Source organism: Vipera ursinii, assembly GCF_947247035.1.
Source record: "Vipera ursinii genome assembly, chromosome: 3".
Lineage (NCBI taxonomy): Eukaryota > Metazoa > Chordata > Lepidosauria > Squamata > Viperidae > Vipera > Vipera ursinii.
In genome coordinates this window covers 164,359,076-164,378,696 of record NC_139516.1, presented here as the reverse complement: position 1 = coordinate 164,378,696, position 19,621 = coordinate 164,359,076, and the positions used below count along the sequence as shown (strand labels likewise).

Below are 19,621 nucleotides of genomic sequence, written 5' to 3'. Positions count from 1 at the left end.
AAATGCACTATTTCTAAATGAGGAGAAAACAAAAGAAACAAGTTGTTTTTACTGATCATAGCTCCTTAGACATTCTTCACATGTGAATTTTCAAGTTTGTCATATGTATGAAATGTATCATTTTCATACAAAACCAAATAAAAAAACAGTCCACACAGATTTAAAAAAAAGTGAAAACTGTTTACAATCTGTAATTCATGAATTATACAAGAACCACTGCTACTCTCCATCTTAAATTTGTGTTTTGATGAGGGTTTTTTTTGGTGAATTCTAAAATGTATGCCATTTCCATAACAATTGCCTCTGCCCCTCCCAAAAATTTCCTCTGCATATATTAATTTCAGACTTGACGTGTGATCTTCTTAGAAAGGTCAACTTTGCTTGCAAGTTTCAAACAAGATATTTTTTAAAAATAGTATATTTCCTCTCTTTTTAAACCTTAAAATCTAAAGGCATCTATAGCAAATTACTCAATTTCTGGAAGTTTAATTTGCTAAAAAGGACTTAATATTCTTGTAAATTTAATGTAATTATATAAAAAATAAATATAAAGATATTGCTGCTTCTTGATCTTAAATGCCAGTTAGTGGGAGAGTTGTATTTTTCAGATTCAGATCTTGAATAAAATAAAGAATAAAAGAGGTTGGATGAAGGTGGCTCTAAATCACTTTGAGATAAAACAGACTGTTTTCTGAATCACTCAGAATACAAACTAAATCTTGTACACTATACACATTCTTTCAATAATTATTTTTCTTATTTATTCTTCTAATTAAACACAGAGTGAATTAGCTAAATAAAGGATCTGAAAAGACAGGACATCAACATTATTCCACGTTTATCAAGTATTTCAGTATTTTCAGCTATTAAACTTTAGGCTACAGTCTTTTAAAAAATAAAAATAAATCAGAAGATCTTACCATCACCAATTAACACTAAACTGGATTGATTGGTTGCTTTTCCATCCTGAAGTTGAAAGGTATATGTACCTTCATCCACATCATCTAGTTTATCCATAAACATTTCAATCATACCAGAATTATGATCAATCTTCATCTTGTATTTCTTTAATAACAAATATTACAAAGAGAAATTTCATTTTCTAATCTGGAAATGTAATCTTTTCTAAGTCTTCAAACAATTTGATACCAATTTCCAAGATGTTCAGATGTAACGTAATTGCTCCATTTCATAATCACACTCACTTGGCTTTGAGTACATGTGCACATTTATCCTGAATGAAACTCATGAAAAACAAGTTGGCAAATAAACACATGTATGCATGGGACTAAGTGACCAGCTTTCATGTCAACCTGAAAGTAGCTCTCCTTACAAATAAAAGTTTGAGTAAATAAGCATGAAATACATTGTAAACAAATGAAAATAATCTAATTAAAATGCAGGAGGAGCAGGAGATTCTGAATTTGATCCAGTGGCAAGGTAGCATTTGTGTTACTCATTCAGATATTCATGGGTATATGAACCACAGTGCATGATCCTTGTTACCCTTATTTTCAAAGTCTCTCTCTCTCCTAACCATTTCTCTAACTATTCTTGCAGTGCTACCCACCACCACAAAAATTAAAAATAAAACCAGATATATGGTTACCCAATCAGCATCATAGTCACTATTTATGAGTTAGAGTAAGGCTGTCTTCCCTTAAACTTTTTGGATCAACAAAGAATTTGTCCTGTGTGACTGCAGGGTATAGCAGTTTTCAATTGTGTTGGGAACAATTCCACTTTGTAGTTGGCTTTGGGTATGGAGAACAGAATAGGAAATCATGTTTCTCTTGTTCAGGTACAATAACAGACTAAATGGATTAATGTATCACACAAATTAGATTTATAAATGTATCAATAGAGGATCCAAAGGTGCTATTGTGAATGATGGAAAAAGTGTGAAAGAAATAAAGTTCACAATGTTGCAGTAAAATCCAAACTCATATATTTTCACATATTTGTATTCTTTGATTTTATTTATATTTAATGCCATAACAGTTTAATTATATCCTGTTCTTCTAATACTGTACCCAGCCTATCACACATCATAGCTATAAAAATATAGCAAGAACAAAAGTATATAACGCCAGTATTTCTATTGTTAGAAGTGATTCAAACAATAATGTTTGAGAAGTAATATGGCAGGTGAAATATGTCTGAATTTTTAATTTTAAAATTCAGTAATAGCAAGCAATCGTTTTCTGATAGGAGCAATCATTAACTTACCTCTCCATTGAAAATTTCCTTATCATTAAATATAAAGTTGACTTTGGCATTGCTAGACAATTTCTCAGCTTGTAGCCAGAATCGCATCTGTCCCTTCTCCAAAATTTCAACTGCCAATTCAGACTTAAGAGGAACAACTGCAATAAAGAAAAATAATGTCAAAAAGAATTTTCACTGTGTTCATAAACACTCTGTATTTCCCTGTATATGCATGGACAATTTCCTATTGAATGGCTATCTGAAAATATATGCATTTTTTTGTTTTCTGTATACATATAATATTTAGTGCAATGATTTAATTTCTATAATCCATTCTGTTCGAGAGATAGAATTTTTTCATCTGCTACTGATTTATCTGCAGATAGTTCTTGAAATAGGTGATGCTTGATTTGAACATACAATATAATGTAATTCACATAAGAGGGGAAAAAACTATGCTATTTGGAATCCATATATTTATACATCACAAAAATAAGATATCAAGACTTGTTTTATTAGTAAAAGATGGTAATAACACATTTTGCAGGATTAACAGATATTTCTTCCCTGTACAGGTATTGTATGTAATTACTCTAATTTTATTAGATACGTGAGTTTTGCTTTTGCTTAGTGTCAGAATCATTTTTGCTATCCTGTAGGTACAGAGTTAACAAGATTGTATGGTAATAAGTCCCTAACTAATATGTGTGTGCCTTTGCATGTTTTCCCTATACCTAGATAGATCATGCAAACAATGTACTGTATATTGCAGATTTCACCTATATGAGATATATGTGAAGTTAACTATATTGTTCATATATTGTTTGTAGGATTCCCAGTTAGATGTGGAAACCCATTACTGACACATGAAAGGACCTGACATTGCCCTTCAATCATGATTTTGTTGCTTTTGCTCTTATTTGTTGCAATCATGCAAAATCAAATAGCTCTTTCAGATACATTTTCCCTTTTTCTATTCATAATGATAATAATGTTGCTGAATTTGCTATTGCAAAGCTTTCCTGTGCAAATTATCTGCCTGGTAAAATATGCAGAGGCTAATAGAGATGATAAAACATGCATGGGAATGTCACAATCAAAGTTCTGTTTAAATCACAACAGGATTGTGCACATTTTACCATTTCTCTCCTATTTGTCACCTCTATCTGGATGCCCATGTTATGGATGCCCATTGTTCTTCTGCATCTTCTGCATCTCCTCCTTTTAAGTAGGGCTAAAAATGACAGGTACTATGAAGGACTATCACAGTTCTAACACATTATTTTGAGGAGGGACTTTTTTCTAAAGCAACAGTGATAGGCAAAAATAATCCTAAGAAATGACATGGAATCTCATGACTACTTTTCTCTGGTAGGAAATGTAATATGAGCTTTGCATGGGGACTGAGGATGGAATTGGTACAGGAGCAATTATCTGTGGCTCTTCCCAATACACCATTTGAATAACTCTGTTCCTCTGTTCTTGCTGAAGAAAATCTTATAGTTGTTGATTCTCAAAAACAAGTGCTCCTTGCTCATTTTTTCAAGCATTCCAGATATACTTAAGGTAATTTTAAAATATATCTAGTCTGACACATAATGAAACCTATTTACTTTATACTTAACTACATTATGGCACGGCATTGTAAATTGTATAAAGCTTAACCTGCAATATTATTTCACTTCCCCAGTGGGATATAAGAAGACTAATGTTTTGCAGAAGTAGAACAGAATAAACAGTCCCCAAATTTAGATTCTGACTGGCATCACATCTCCTTGGAAACTGCAGCGCAGCCCAAGGAATCTGTTGCAATAGCTCTGTTGCAAAAGAATCCAAGGTACTGAAAAAGTAGGACAGATCATTGCTTAATTTTGTTTTCCCTTCCTTTTGGTCCTTTAGAGCAGGAATATAGACTACAATGGCAAATGGTAACTTAACATGTTCTTTCCTTTGCATAAGAACCATGGGAAGAATAGGAGATCATGAAGAATTCATTGCAAGAAAACAAAGTACTTTTCATCTATTCTGAAATCCACTTGTGAAAGAAGAAATATAATTCAATCCTATCACCTCATATAGCTTCTAAATCCAAGGAATTTTAAAGCCACATGTGCTAGTACTTACATCAGCCCATGCTATAAAAAAAGACTCTTTGCTATATTACTTGTCTTTTTACTGTCAGAACTGTGGCAATTTTAAGCTCTTATATATAATTAGCTATGAATATTTTAGGCTAAAATAGAACAGAAAAGAAAGCTAAAATCCAGAACTAGAATGGAAAAGACTTAAAACTACTGAAAATTTGGCAACCTGTTCTACCATAAAGCATAAAATAAACAAGATACATATTAAAAATATATTAAACATGATTTTCAAAATAGTAAGTCAAGGAAGGTTGTTTCTTAATGCTCTTTGGAACTTCTAAATATATTTGCTAAAAACACCTGAAGGCATTCTGAGTAATCAAAGTAATCAAAGTACCAGTCTCCAGGGTACAGAAAAGGCTTTGCTGTCTGTGGGATCAGGCATTCATAACCTAAGAATTTGACTGCAACAGGACCTCCGCTTTTTGTCTCAGGAGTGGTTTTCATTTCACTATGTTATAAACTGCCATCTACAAATGCCAGTTCTAAGATAGTCACAGCAAGCGGCAGCACCTAGCTGACCTCGATTGATCTTGGAAAACTAAGCAGGTTTAGACTTGTTAAATACTTGGAAGTACCTGGGAGACATTCAGGGTATACAGGGTCTGTAGACTAGACTAGGAAGTTGCAAATATATTCTCAGAAAAGGCAATGGCAAATTACCTCTATACAGTATCGGTGTCAAGAAATGCCATGAGCAACCAAGCTCAGAGAGCGCCAAGAACTTAGTTTTCCTACAGTAACTAGGAGTTGAACTCAGCACAAAGGAGACCTGACATTACTTTGCTCAAATAGTCCAGAAATATACATGTAGAGAATTCATCTTCATTTTTCTTTACTTACCAGGAAACTTGTGGTCATGACTGAGTGCAAGCAGACGTTTCATTTCTGCAAAGCAATATATTATAGGGATAAGAAAAGTCATATTTTGGTGCATATATACAGAGATAGATGATAGATAGATAGATAGATAGATAGATAGATAGATAGATAGATAGATAGATAGATAGATAGGATGATGATAAAGTGATAGAGTGATAGAGTGAGGGAGAGCGAGTTTGATCAAGTGGTTAAGACACTAGGCTACAAGTCAGGACACTCACCTTAGGTATAAAAGTTGGGCCAGTCACTCTCTCACAGCCCAACTTATCTCACAAGCTTGTTATTGTATGGAAAATAAGAGGATGAAGGGGTATTAAGTATGCTCTCTACCTTGACTTATTTATAAAAATAACAAAGGCAGGATATAAATATATCAATACTCCTGCATTTTATTTTTATGATTGTTCATAGTCTTATGTTTATTTTGAAATGTATCTTGATTATATTTATTATCAGAGACAGAGATCAAGACTTACCTTCTTCATCTATTGTATAGCTTGATGAGACACCGTCTGTGTCAGTTACAGCACAGGAATATATGCCTAAATCTTCTTCATTTAGATCTTTAAATATTGCTTTTGACCTTTAAGACAAAAAAATTGTTCACAGAAGAGATAGGGTTTCAAACAAATGTGAAAAAGTCCACTTACTTTTACAATAGTTTACCTTTCCTAACTCAGTGCTCTGTTGTTATATTGGGTTTCAAATAACCAATTCTCCACCAGCATGGCCCATCCTGACAATTACCAGTAGAAAACTTAAAATCCAATATACTTGGAAAGCACTACGCTGGGAAATATTGGTGTGTTTAATAGGCATGTGCATGAGGAAATGCTAACTCAGGCATTACAGTCTATTTTTCAAATAGACTGAGCAAATAATTGAAAGCTAGCCTCATGTTAAAAATAACCAGAAACAGCAAGCATAAGAAGATCTATGGATGTCTTTTCCCACTGATCCAGCTGAACCTAGTATAAGCCACAAAGGGAAAAACAAATAGCTATAGTATATATGGAACCCATTAATTTTTTGTTTGAGAGGAATCCTTTATAGGAAATACAGATTTAGATCAATCATTCTACCAATCTACTGAATTATATCTCATATTTTGAATCAGAATGTGCAAATCTGGCAGATTTATTTCTTTTTTCTCAGCATACATCTCAACTCTTCAGAAGTGGGGGGCTTATAATGCAGGGAAAAGGAGGTGAGGGGAAGATTTCTTGGTATGACAGTTAAAATCCCATTACATGAATTAAACTTACAAATAAAATAATACCTAACATACAAGTGGTAAATAAACCTCTATAGTAATTCTTACTTTCCACCTTTGGTGTCAGTGGCTAATCGAGAGTCATCATCAATTTGTTCATAATTCTTGGACCAAATAAATTGAGAGTCTGATGTTCCCTGATCACATTCAAAATTCAGTGAAATTACTCCGTCGTCATCAACTACAGCCACAATTTCTTTTGTCCCTAAAAGGAGAAAAAAGAAAAGAAGGAAAGAAAGAGGGAAAGAAAGAAAGAGAAAGGGAGAGACAGAAAGAGAAAGAAAGCAAGGCATAATAACAGACAACAACCAATGTTATTTGGAAGACAGTAGCATCCTTCAATAAAACAGAAAGTAAATAAAAGGACAAGTAGAGGCACAAAAATAAACATCTAATTGATAAAATAGTTTTGCAGAATTGCAAAAAAAAATTACATATGATATGGATTGATTACAAAAAGGTACTTGATTCATTACAACATAATTGGATCATCAAATGTTGGGAAACAACTGGTGTCAATAAAAACAATAAAATGTTTATAGAAAAAATAATGAAGACAGAATTGGTGGTTGGTATGAAAATATGGACTTGTCAGCATTAGGAGTGGCATCTTTCAGGACAATTCATTATCACCCTTATTATTTACCATTGCTGTGATCCCACTTTCAGTGATTTTGAAGAAAACAAATCTTGGCTATGAAACAGGAAAATATGCTAATAAACTCTCCATATACTGTATGTTTTATGTGAATGTTCTGAAGCTTTATGGAAAATCAAAAATTGAAATCTAGTCATGGAAAACTACCATAAGATTTTTTTAGCACAGATATATTAATGGAATTTGGCCTAGAGTAATATGCTACTATAGCAGTAAATCAGAGTAAAACCGTGAATCACAATGGAATTGAAATGGCAAATGGCCAAACCATCGTGAATCATCAGAATGAAGCCTATACTGTAAGTATTTTGTATATCTGAGTATATACAAGTATATTTGACAGCCAGTTTGCCTCATAGTTAAGGCACAAGGCTAGAAGCCAGGAGAGTGTGAATTCTAGTCCCACCTTAGGCTGGTCATTTTGGGCCAGTCATTCTGTCTCAGCCCAACTCATGTCACAAGGTTGTTGTTTTGGGGAAAATAGGAGGAGGAAGGAGTATATTGTGTGTGTTCACCACTCTGGCTTATTTATAAAAATAATAATAAAGGCAGGGTATAAAGAAATAAAAATAAAATTTAAAAACTGGCAGTTCAATAACTGGCAGTTCAATAACTGGCAGTTCAATAACTCAAACACTGACAAATTAAAACATGCAATTAGTAAAGAACACACCCAGTAAGTGAGAAAACTGTTAAGAATAAAATTGAATGGTGGAAACACCACTGAAGCCATCAACACCATTGAAGCCTACCTGTGATATATGATATGATAAACTGCTGGAATTATTAATTGGACGCAAGCAGAACTGGACAGTTTGAACCAAAAAAACCCAAAGAAAACCCATGACTATTCACTATGTACTACATCCCCGGAGTGATATTGATTCATTATATCAGACTCACAGAAATGAATTCAGAGGTTTACTTCAAGTCTAAAAAATTGTTTTGAAGAAGAATATTGGCTGATTACGTAAAAGACAGCCAAGAACAAGCATTGACCAAGTTTAAAATTACAATGTAGTGAAACATGGATATAAAAATAATGTAATAAAATCATGAACAGAATGCTGGCAAGGAAAAGCATCACACGATCAACTTCTACTAAAGATCAATGGGAAGGTTGGTAAAGATAAAACCTGATAATGGCTTACAACTGGAACATTAAAAAATAGGAAACGGAAGGCTTGATTTTGGCTGCTCAAGAGCAAGCTATTCAAACTAATGCGATCAAAGTCAAAACTGAAAGATCATCAAATGATTCAAAGTGCAGATTGTGCAAAGAAGCAGAAAAACAGTAGATCATACACTCAACTCATGCAAGAAGATTACATTAAGTACAATGATACAGTATAACACAGTCACCAAAATGATTCACTGGAATATCTGTAAAAAGTATTGCGTGCCAGTAATGAAAAATTACTGGGATATATATAAAAAGCAGTAAATAATGAGCAGGTTAAAATATTGTGGCATTTCTGAATACAAACTGATAAAAGTTTGGGCTCGTAACACATTAAACTGACTGAACAGAGAAAACTGTAGATAACTGATGTAACAATACTAGAGGATGGCGTAATAGAAGACAAAGTAGTGGAGAAGATCACAAAATGTCAAAGGGGAAGGATTATGGTATAAACCTGGGGGAAACCTAGTGGTTTTCAGCACACTGGATGCCATACCAAAAAAATGTTGAGTTGCACATTGACAAAATTTCCGTTTGTCAGTTATGAAAGGCCATGTTTCAAGTAGCAATTTCTGAGAGATTCCTGGGTTATATTTTCATAGTACTGGCAATGTTACGAAAAGATGATAAAAGTTGGTAACTAATTTATGTCCCCTCCCCATCATCTTTGCTTTTGTTTTGCTAGAGAGAATATACAAAAAGAAACTTATTTATATACTGTTTCTATAGGAAACAGTGATCTTTATATTACTCTACAATTTCTATGATGTTTTTTTTTTTGCTTATACATCAGATATTCCAGGAAGTGACAAATATAACGCCTTCATCTAGAAGAGGAAAGGAAGTAGTAATTACAGTCTTCTTGTATGTTTTCTTTTAATAACTATAATAAATTAATTAAATTAAATTAATACCACCATATGTTGTCAATCACTCTAATATATATTTAAACTTTTATTTTCACCAAGCAAAATCAACAAACCTGGTCGGGTTTCTGCTGTTATAGGGTCAGTAGGATCTGATGGTTTCCCAACTCCAGCTTTATTTGCTGCTCGTACACGGAACACATAACTGGTGCCTTCTTTGAGGCCACTTATCTAAAGACATCAGTATAGAGAAATCACCTATGAAAATGTTTATTATGCACCACTTGGAAATGATGCAGAATTAATTAAAGCCACTTGAGTCCATAAATAAGTATAATAATAGGGTTTACTTAGGGCAGGGGTAGGCAACCTTGGCTCTTTTATGACTTGTGGACTTCAACTCCCAGAATTCCTGAGCCAGCATGGCTGACTCAGGAATTCTGGGAGTTGGTCCACAAGTTGTTTTTTTTTAATCCCATTTATATCCCGCCCTTCTCCGAAGACTCAGGGCGGCTTACAATCTAAGAAGCACAAATCAATGTGCTTAGCAATAGCCTTCATTCTATGTATATGCCTGCTTATTAGGGCTTTCGCCCCCCCCCCCCAGCGGCATTTTTACAAAGTCAGCTTATTGCCCCCAACAATCTGGGTCCTCATAAAAGTCATAAAAGAGCCAAGGTTGCCTACCCATGACTTAGGGTATCAGACAATTTCTACAATCCTGATCAAAATTCATGCTTTTCCTACTTATAGGTTTATTTTCCACTGGGCTGGAATAGGAATTTACAATTAAACCAGACATCACTGGAAAAAACTGTAAAACTACAGAAATATAGAACTACAGATACCGCAAGCACTGTACATATATATTTATTTTAAAATCAAACATTAATTTAACCAGTAACAAAATATATACATGATTGATCCAAGAAAAGACTACAGTGGTGACCACTGTAATGTGCTCATTAAGTTGTTTTTATATTATTAATTACTACTAAACTTAGTTATCCTTTTTCCTTGATAAAGGTAAACAAAACTGAAGAAAAAACAAGATGAGTACAAAGCTCATTGTCCTAAGTATTTATTTCTTCAACAACCATTGCCATGATATCCAATTTGCCCATTTCTTGAATAACATTTCTGGTTTTGATATAGTAGATCAAAAATTTTCCAAGTCCAACTGTAATAGTTTAACTTTTACGGAAAGGCCAAATAAATTTAAACCCCAAAAGAATATAAAATAAAATACTAGTATAAGTATGTATATAAGTACAGATTTTTTTATCTACATCAGTATACCTTTAAAAATTTGTTTGTAATAGGTTTTTCATTCACACTCTTCCAACAATCATCTGATTGTTTTGTTGGTTTCACATCAACATAAAAGCCAGTTACAGGACTTCGGCCAATATAAATTGGTGGTTTCCATAATAAAACTATGGAGTCTTTCCTAACTTCATTACATGACAAATCATGCGGTGGTCCTGAAAGTTAGGAAAAACAACAATGCAGAGAAAACTATAGTAATTATTATCAATGTATAGACAAAATAGTTATCATATAGAAAAAAGTAATTAAATCGATTTTAGCTGTGTGCTTGGAAGATTTCTGGAAAAAGGGGGCAGTAGGGAATAGGTGGAAAGGAAGAAAATATTAATTTTAATAATAGGCTTTGAGGATTTGGAGTTTATACAAAAGTGATTAGGACCAAGGATTGCCCACCCAAGTTCCATTGTCAAATTTCTCTAATCAGTTCAGAAAGTGGCTAGCAAAGAATTTACTAATACAAGCATCAATCCCTCCCTTCCTCCCTCCCTTCCTCTGAAGCTCCACTCCTGATTCTAACCTGGAACAGCAATGGTCCATTCTTCACATTTAAAGGATTGGGTAGCAGGAGAAGGCACACCAAGCCCAGCTATGTTAGCTGCAGCCACTTGAAATTGGTATGTCATGTTCTCCTTCAGATCATTTATCTGCCACATAATTGGAACAATACAACATGTTAATACATTGTCCTATAATGGAGTAAACAAAGTAAAGTAAAAACAATTTTTATTGTTTTAAAAATAAATATTGCTGAGATGTTAAATACTTTAAATCAGGAATCCCCAACCCTGGTCCGGGGACTGGCACCAGGCCGCAGCATGCCAGAAACTGGGCCACGCAAAGAAGCGAAGCCCCATCACAGGATGCAGGCAGCACACGAAACCACAACCCCTCTGGTCCATGGAGAAACCTGTCTCAACAGAATCAGTCCCTGATGCCCAAAAGGTTGGGGACTGCTGATTTAAATGACTGACATAGAAAAAATAATAATGCTTAAGGTCCTATGTTCTTTTTTTGATTAATGTTTGTATGTGTGTATGTATGTACAAAATTATATAGCACTCATGTAGATATCCAATAATGTATTAACCTTGAAAATTACTGGAAATCTCAATTTTGTTTTATTTTATTACTCAGTGTGTCTGTCTGTCTATCTCTCTGTCTGTGTCTGTCTGTCTGTCTGTCTGTCTGTCTGTCTGTCTGTCTGTCTGTCTGTCTGTCTATCTATCTATCTATCTATCTATCTATCTACTTGACAAGAAGTGACATTTTTGGAAAAAATAGTAGATTACATTAGCACTGTATTTGAAAATCATGAATAATAAGAAAAGACCTTATTAACCAAGCTGATAAGCCAATAGTGATCAAAATGTTCCTTTAAATCTGGAGAAAAAAATTCAAGACTAAGAATAGATATCTCTGATCATACAGAACCTTTCAAGGGACATTTTGGTTAATGAATCTAAATATTATGGATATAATTAAAACATTACTCACATAATAAAACAATCCAGGTATAGGTTTGGATTCTAACATAAATCAACTTGATATTAATAAAAGGAAAATTTTAAGCTGGGGCTGGTGACACTGTGGAATACCCCATATTAGGTAGCAGTCACAAGACTAGAACCATAAAACTCTCTTACCCTATATGCCCTTTCACTAATGGCTTTAATGTTAGCTTCCTTCCATTCTCCATGTACTCCACCAATCACTTCCCGGTAATTCACATAATAGCCGGTGATCTCAGCTCCACCAATAACTTTTGGCTGTTTCCATCCAAGAACCATTGAATTACGAACACTTTCAAGGACTGTGATGTCATATGGTGGAGACGGAGGTGCTGTTTTATGATGAATAATTTAGTATTAGGATAGAAATATTCAGTTATCCAATCAAACATTTGTATAGAATTATTCATAGTTTATCCTGGAGTTTCCTTCCTTCAAACAAAAATCATGTAGCTAATTGAAACACTTCTGGATAAGAAATATAGGCTTCTCTAAACTCCATATTCTGTAAGTAAAAATATTGATTAAGATAAGTTATTTAAAAAGTAATATATTATGGAGTAAATATTGTAGACCAAAATGATTTTAGCTCTACTTCACAATAATGACTTTTTTTAAAAAAATAGATAAACAGTGGTATGTGGCGGTATGTGTGTATGTGTATATAATGTGCGTGTGTATACAAATACTCTTTTGTTGAATTCAAGCATATTATTTCACAGATGTTTTGTCTTCTTTTCCTCTTTTTCCCACTCTTAATTTTTAGTATTCATAATGCTCTAACATCACATCTCCATTACACCTACCTTGCACATAGTAAGCGCCCATCACAAGTCACAGCAATCCAACTCACATACAAATGAAAATATTTGAAGCTATATTTTTGAGGACAGCAAGGAGAAAAAAATTAAATCTCTATCCACCTCCATTAACATCTAATATGCCTTCTCTTTCCTGCAATGCCTTCCTGATCTTGAAAGTGCATGAAAATGCCATAGGCCATCATATCTTGGATGTAGTTTGCTCAGAATCCTATTTTCCAGTTGCTAAATCTTTTTGCAAAAATGCTGTCTTATTTTTTTAACTCGAAAAAAGAATTACCTGAAGAATCATAGTAAGATCTATGAAAAAGAGTTGCTTAGGATAACATTAGTGAGAGTTTTTTTTTTTTAAAAAAACAAACTGTCATCTAGAGCAAAGCTTTTTCAGCAAATGCAGATTAGCACACGATCATTTCTTTTTTAGCCAATCCTCTCTCTGCAAAATAAGGCAAAGTCCATTATTTTTTCACTAACTTTCTAAATACTTTTAATATACATCATTTATTTAGGTTTTAAATATGGTTTCTAGCTGTAGTACTGGAAGCTGCATATAACCTGGCAAATTAAGAAAAGTAATGTTTTTAGTAAATACAAATCTAATCAAGAACACTGGTTTTGGGATTATATTTCCATAAAAAAGGTAACATCAAATAAATAGGCTGAGTCACCTCATGTACAGTATATGAATATTTTCAATTCTTTTGGTAATAGAAACTGAACCAGCTAGAGAAAAAATACTAAATGTTCATAAATCACTTCCATAGAATTACTTAAATTTGTGTAATTTTTTTCTAGTCTTTCGTACATTTACTCATTGGCTAAATAATTACATTATTGGGCAACTTTCCTTTGCTTTTTATTTATATATTGTTGTGTATTATCTTGTGGCTTGTATTATCTTTTATAAACAGTAAACTGATAATTTAGATTAGATTTACTTGTGGTATGTTCCATGTATATAATTATACCAGGATACTTCCAGTCACCATGGCCATTGGCAAAACATTATGGTAGTTAGACCTCTAAACAGCAGCAACCTTAAAACGTGAGATGTACAAAATATTTTGCCAACCTCTTTAATAATTTATTCCTGATTATGACCAGTTCATAACCATTGCTAGATAGTGACTGTCTTCAGTCCATCCAAATTTAAACATTCTGAATATGAAAGATAGTTATAACTGGGAGTTCTTCTCCTTAGATATTCTTTTACAATGTTTTGGGCAATGTACTGACGATTTGAAATATGCAAATATGCAATGTATTCAATATTTCTTCAAAGAATATTTACCCGATTTTTCAGCTAAAAAGTTATCAGTGCACTGTATGTTTCTAACTCAGAAAATGACTGATATTATATTAATTAATAATTATATGTGCAATTTTATTTTATTTTTTGTTGTGAAGAACCGGAAGAAATTAAAAATTCTTAGAAATTTGACAGTACTACAAAATAAGGCCATAGGAACTGAATGTTTAAATGGCACCAAATGTTACCATGGTATTTTAGATACAATATATATTATCTCTTAATAATAACATAGTAAACATTAATCTAACCAAATTAGCAAATAAATGCAACATGCAAGCTTGAGGTTAGATGCAACATATAAATGTGCTGTACCCTTGGTTACCTCTATATATGTAATGAGCTTTGATGGAAGCTGAGCATTTATTAGATGGAGATGATCCAAATGTAGCATTGGCAAAGATGTCTATTTGCAACTTGGATGATCACAGATTATAACTGCTTGAAATGAAGGAGCTAATAAGGTGAAATCACTGCATATGATCAAAGCTCACCTAGATTGTATTTCTTTTGAGTTTTCTTCAGTGTTGAGCGATCCCCAGGAACAGACTTACGTGGGTGCTTGGTAGTTGCCTTTTGTGATGAAGGAGTAGGAACTGTATCACTCACTTTCCTGTCTGATGGGCTCTTCTGCTTACCAGAGCTACTGGGCATTGTTTGCCTATTGGGTTTAGCATTGCAATTTAACAAAGCTTCTGTGTCAAAGATAGGCTGGGAGGACTCATGCATGCCTTCCCAGTTGACAGTGCGGCCTGTTAGTCCATCAGCTTTATCACTTAGTCCAGGACATACACCATGAAGCAATCCTCCCCCTATAATTGCCAGAAAATAACAAAGACATTTGAAATTAGAGTTCATTCCCAATTCTCCATTATTGAACAAGATGAAGAAATGGAGACAAAGCAGGACAACGAAGGAACATTAAAGCATTAGCTACAGACAGCATGTGATATGGCTGGATTATATGAATTTTAATCTAAGACAGTTAATGTAGTTAATATTTCTATTAATGGTCCACCAAAAGACCTTCCATTATCTTAAAAAAAAGTTCTATAGTTTTTGGAATGGGGAAGTAGTTATATCATCTATTTAAGCAGCCTCAGAATTATGAATCATTGAGCTGATGTTTAAAATTGAGTCAAACTAAATATAAAATTATTGGTATTTTAATTATTTTAATTTGTTAAGCAACATGCAAGATTTAAAAAAAAATCAGATCATGAATATATGAGAATAGTAAATTGGACAAATGGATTAATGGATTAATCTCCCAAGCGATAGCATGTTAGAAATTAGATAAGTACTACATTATGGGATCAGTTTGCCAGATGATTTCCAAGTAATAAGAGGATGAACGTACTTTTTATACAGAGTTACAAGGAACACACCCAAAGATGTCTGAGATGGTGAAGGTGAGCAGTCTACAAGTGCTTATGCTTGGATGACTATGAAATGATGGAAGTGAAATATTAAACATTACCAATGCATATTCAATGTGGAATATTGAAGTTAATCTAGATATAATTATAATGTTGATTTGAATTTTTGCTATAGGAACAGTGCATTGCTCACCAATTGCTGCCTTGACTTCAATGGCTTCTGATTCCTGTGAATACCCACTTAATCCAGCTGCATTAACAGCTCTGACACGGAAAATGTAGCGATCTCCAGTTGTGAGTCCATGACAAGTGAATCTTAAGTAAATCAATGTTTAAATTAAATTTATGGAGGGGCAATGAATAAATCCTTGCTCATGCCTCTTATATAACATGATATACATACATAGAAACACCTGAACAGTAATCCTTTAAAAGTTCACAATGGCTATATCTCACCAGAAAATGCCAAATGGGTCAATAATTTGAATAATTGTATTTGTTTATGTGAACTTAAGCACAATGCTCTTAAAGTAACTTACTCTGAAATGGGCCTCTACTTATCATACAGTACTTTACAAATAATATACATGTTGTTTTGGTTGCAAGAACATATATTATTTTATTGTTCATGATTTGTTATGGTTAAAATGCTGACATAATAGTACAAATCATTAGTGTGATATTGAGAAAAAATGCTTTCTTGCAGGTCCTAGAATTAGCATATTTGATGCTTCATATACATTACAAGAATTTAGAGCATATACAAGATTTAAGAGCAGTTCTTCAATATATAAACAGAATTTATATGTGGTTGTTAAATTATTTAAATTATTTGTGTTGATATATGCAAGACTAATAGAATGCAAGGAATAAAAAATGGGATATCCAATACATCAGTGCCAAGGGAAAAAATTTGGCAACCATAAATCACATAGTTTTACAGAATTACAACTCAACAAAATAATAATAATAATAATAATAATAATAATAATAATAATAATAATAATAATAATAATAATAATAATAATAATTCATTTATGCCACTTTTCAGGAGGGATCCAGTTACTGAACATTCATGCAATAGTTTTCCTTTTTTGTCCCTTTTCAAATATTATTTCGCAAATGATACTTAATTGTACAATCCATTACCTTTTGCCATTCACAGGATTATTGTTGCATGGCACCCAATCACCAGACCCTACTTTACTTGCTTCTATGTAGTATCCCACCAATTCCTTTGCATCTTCAGATTCTGTCCAAGCGACAACTACTGACGTATCTGTATTTCGGGTGGGTATAATGTTGCTTGGTGGGCTAGGAATATCTAAAGGGAAAGATAAACCATTAGAGGATAGCATTCCTACTTTAATTGCAGTATATTTTATTTGTTTCTTTGTTTACATTTAGAACTCTAATGGCACACCATTTAAAGCAAACAACATACAAAATATAATGTATGGTATGAAATATACATGAATAACATCCAGCTGGACAGCAGATATTATTCAAAAAATACCCTTCTAACAGGGGGACCATAACCATTTTACTCCAAGGCCCAGAGGAACAACCAGTTTTCAAGGTCTTCTAGAACAGCATTAGAGTAGGAGCCTTAGGCGCCATATGATCTCATTCCATGAAGGAAGGCACCATGACAGAGAAAGCATGCTGCCAGATCTTGAAAGATTACATTGTTTAATCAAGGGAACCCAGATTACCAGCTTTTATAAGATAGGCAGAAACCCTGAGAATTGAACAGTCTCTCAAATAGCACTGGAGTAGCAACATGTAAGCCAATAATCAACATTATATTGGGCTGTCCTTCACTGTGTTCTTACCAAGTCTGTCACCAACCACAGTGGCTTCAGTGGCCTCAGAGGGCTCGCCAATTCCAGCTGAATTACAACAGCGAACACGGAATTGGTAGGATTTCCCTTCAGCTAAGTCAAAAAGTGCGAAGCGAGGAGACTTTACTGGGATGTCAGTATTCACTCTTTGCCAATTTTCTGTTCCTGCAACACACTAAAATAAAAATTTCAGGATTGGAAAAGACCAGTCTCTTCACCCCAAAACCACACTTTTCTCTAATATGAGCAAACAACCCTCCCTTTAAATAATGCTTAATGAAGTTCATTATTAATCTGGAGCATGACCAATAATAGCTTAATTCTACTACACATTTTTCGTTGTACATACCCAGAGCAGGTTTTTTTTTTAAAAAAGTAGAATATATAATGATGGGAATATGAAGCATCCCTCTTTTGATCACTTTACATTAGTTGGCAAAGAACAGTGTGTTTCTCCCAAATATTCTGATGCGTTTTAATATTTCTTTTCAAGTAACTCCATCTGTTTTCCAGCATTTCTGTCACAATCTAAAGTAAAATCTGAATGTGCAAGACTTTAGCATTTTCCACAAATCCGATAGGATGAGATCATTGTTTTCAAAGTGTCAACAATGCTCATAACACACACAAAATCTTGGGTACTGCTCAGAATGTAGACAATACATGTGTATTTCTTGTTTAGTTGATTAATTGACCAAATGTTCTAGAATGTTGTAATCTGAAGGATCTAAAAAGTTCAACTTTTATTATGCCCAGATCTAGCCATCTACTCATTACTATGACATTTTAATTTTTAAAATTCTTCCTTCATTTGGTTAAATCAGGATTTCTCTGAGCATTTTAGATAGAGGCAAAAGGATGTCCACAGTATTATTTTCAGACTTTGCATTATGACTCAAACTTACTGTGGATGATTCTGCTCTCTTTGAAATTTCTATTATATTTCAAATTATGCCTTTTGATGAACAAACCATCCCCCAAACCCCAAAATGCTCTTCTTGTTCTTCTACTTGAGTTGGTCACATTGGATCACATTATCCTGGTTTTCTCCCTTACATCAAGATTTTGTTTTGCCTGTAATAGCAATATTCTTGGGGACCTAAGAGGTTTTTTTCACAATGGCGTTGGAGGATTGGGAAAGAGTTGCTGTGAGATTATTAAATCAAGACCAATTATGTATAATCAGAGCAAGAAAAGTTATTGAATCCTTAGGAATGGCTTTGAAGGTACCTAGCAAGTATAAAAATATAGATTTGTAAGTGTTCTTTCTGTCAACATTCTTAATATTCAATCCAATCAGTACTTCAACAATTAGAGAACTAGTTAGTTCTCCAAGTATCAATTCTTCCTGTCCATCCATCCATCCATCCATCCAATTTTTGTTAAATGAAACTGAAGAAAGAAAAGAGGACAACTTTTCTTTCCCTCCTTATTTCTTTATCAGTACTACTTATTCAATTATTTCATATTCATAGCTTTTTTTCTACATTTATTGTAAATACTATGTTAAACACAGAGAGAAAGATATACATATTTAGCAGGATAGCTCCAAAGTCTTAAAATTTTATGTTTTTAAAGTACTAATACTGTTGAGATACTCTCTCTCTGTGTGTGTGCGTGCGTGCGTGTGTGTGTGTGTGTGTGTCTTTGAGGTTAAATTAAATAGTTTGAAATGAAAATGTATCATTCTAATAGCTTGGCACTGTCATCTTGGTTTTACCTTTTCAACAAAGTACATGACGCCTTCATGGCCTCGTTCATATGGAGGTTTCCAGCTAAGTACTATATAGTTCTTAGTCGCCTCTGTAACACGGAGGTCTAATGGCGGTCCAGGAACAATACCTTCTGTATGAAGAAGAGCAAAAAGAAAAAAAGAAGCAGCAGCAGAAGAGGTTTATTCCCCTTTTTCTCCAATAAGAGCTCCTCTGCATGCTGAATCTGCATTGATCTAGCACTGGTGCTGTATTCTTGAGCAGCTAAGAACTGGCCCAGCTCAGATTGCCACACTTCCACTTTGCTATGGAATTTCTTAGAGCTTGAGGTAGACCATTTCCCACTTTCAGGGATTTTGCATCATTCTTGCACTCTGCACTTGAGATCAGAGATCTTTAGCAGATTTCACACACAACCAAACTAAATCTTAATCCTAGTATTCTAAACAGTTTTGTAATCCTTATAGGAAAACTACTGAGCTTGATTTCTCTGTTTATATGCAGT

At 33.7% G+C, this 19,621-nt stretch overlaps 1 protein-coding gene across 2 annotated transcripts in view; it reads right to left on the bottom strand.

The window, feature by feature from the left end:
• The window catches only part of MYOM1 (myomesin 1), a 71,223-nt gene that overhangs the window by 13,578 nt on the left and 38,024 nt on the right, over nucleotides 1–19,621 (bottom strand). For both annotated transcript variants that reach the window (XM_083358929.1, XM_083358930.1), the window contains exons 14-27: nucleotides 19,125–19,249; nucleotides 17,396–17,579; nucleotides 16,710–16,884; nucleotides 15,754–15,875; nucleotides 14,676–14,993; nucleotides 12,187–12,383; nucleotides 11,061–11,187; nucleotides 10,514–10,698; nucleotides 9,331–9,445; nucleotides 6,556–6,712; nucleotides 5,711–5,817; nucleotides 5,196–5,240; nucleotides 2,230–2,366; nucleotides 921–1,065 (exon numbers count right to left, since the gene is read on the bottom strand). In XM_083358929.1, coding sequence (XP_083215055.1) covers nucleotides 921–1,065; nucleotides 2,230–2,366; nucleotides 5,196–5,240; nucleotides 5,711–5,817; nucleotides 6,556–6,712; nucleotides 9,331–9,445; nucleotides 10,514–10,698; nucleotides 11,061–11,187; nucleotides 12,187–12,383; nucleotides 14,676–14,993; nucleotides 15,754–15,875; nucleotides 16,710–16,884; nucleotides 17,396–17,579; nucleotides 19,125–19,249 — 2,139 coding nt within the window. The remainder of the gene's footprint in view (nucleotides 1–920; nucleotides 1,066–2,229; nucleotides 2,367–5,195; nucleotides 5,241–5,710; nucleotides 5,818–6,555; nucleotides 6,713–9,330; nucleotides 9,446–10,513; nucleotides 10,699–11,060; nucleotides 11,188–12,186; nucleotides 12,384–14,675; nucleotides 14,994–15,753; nucleotides 15,876–16,709; nucleotides 16,885–17,395; nucleotides 17,580–19,124; nucleotides 19,250–19,621) is intronic.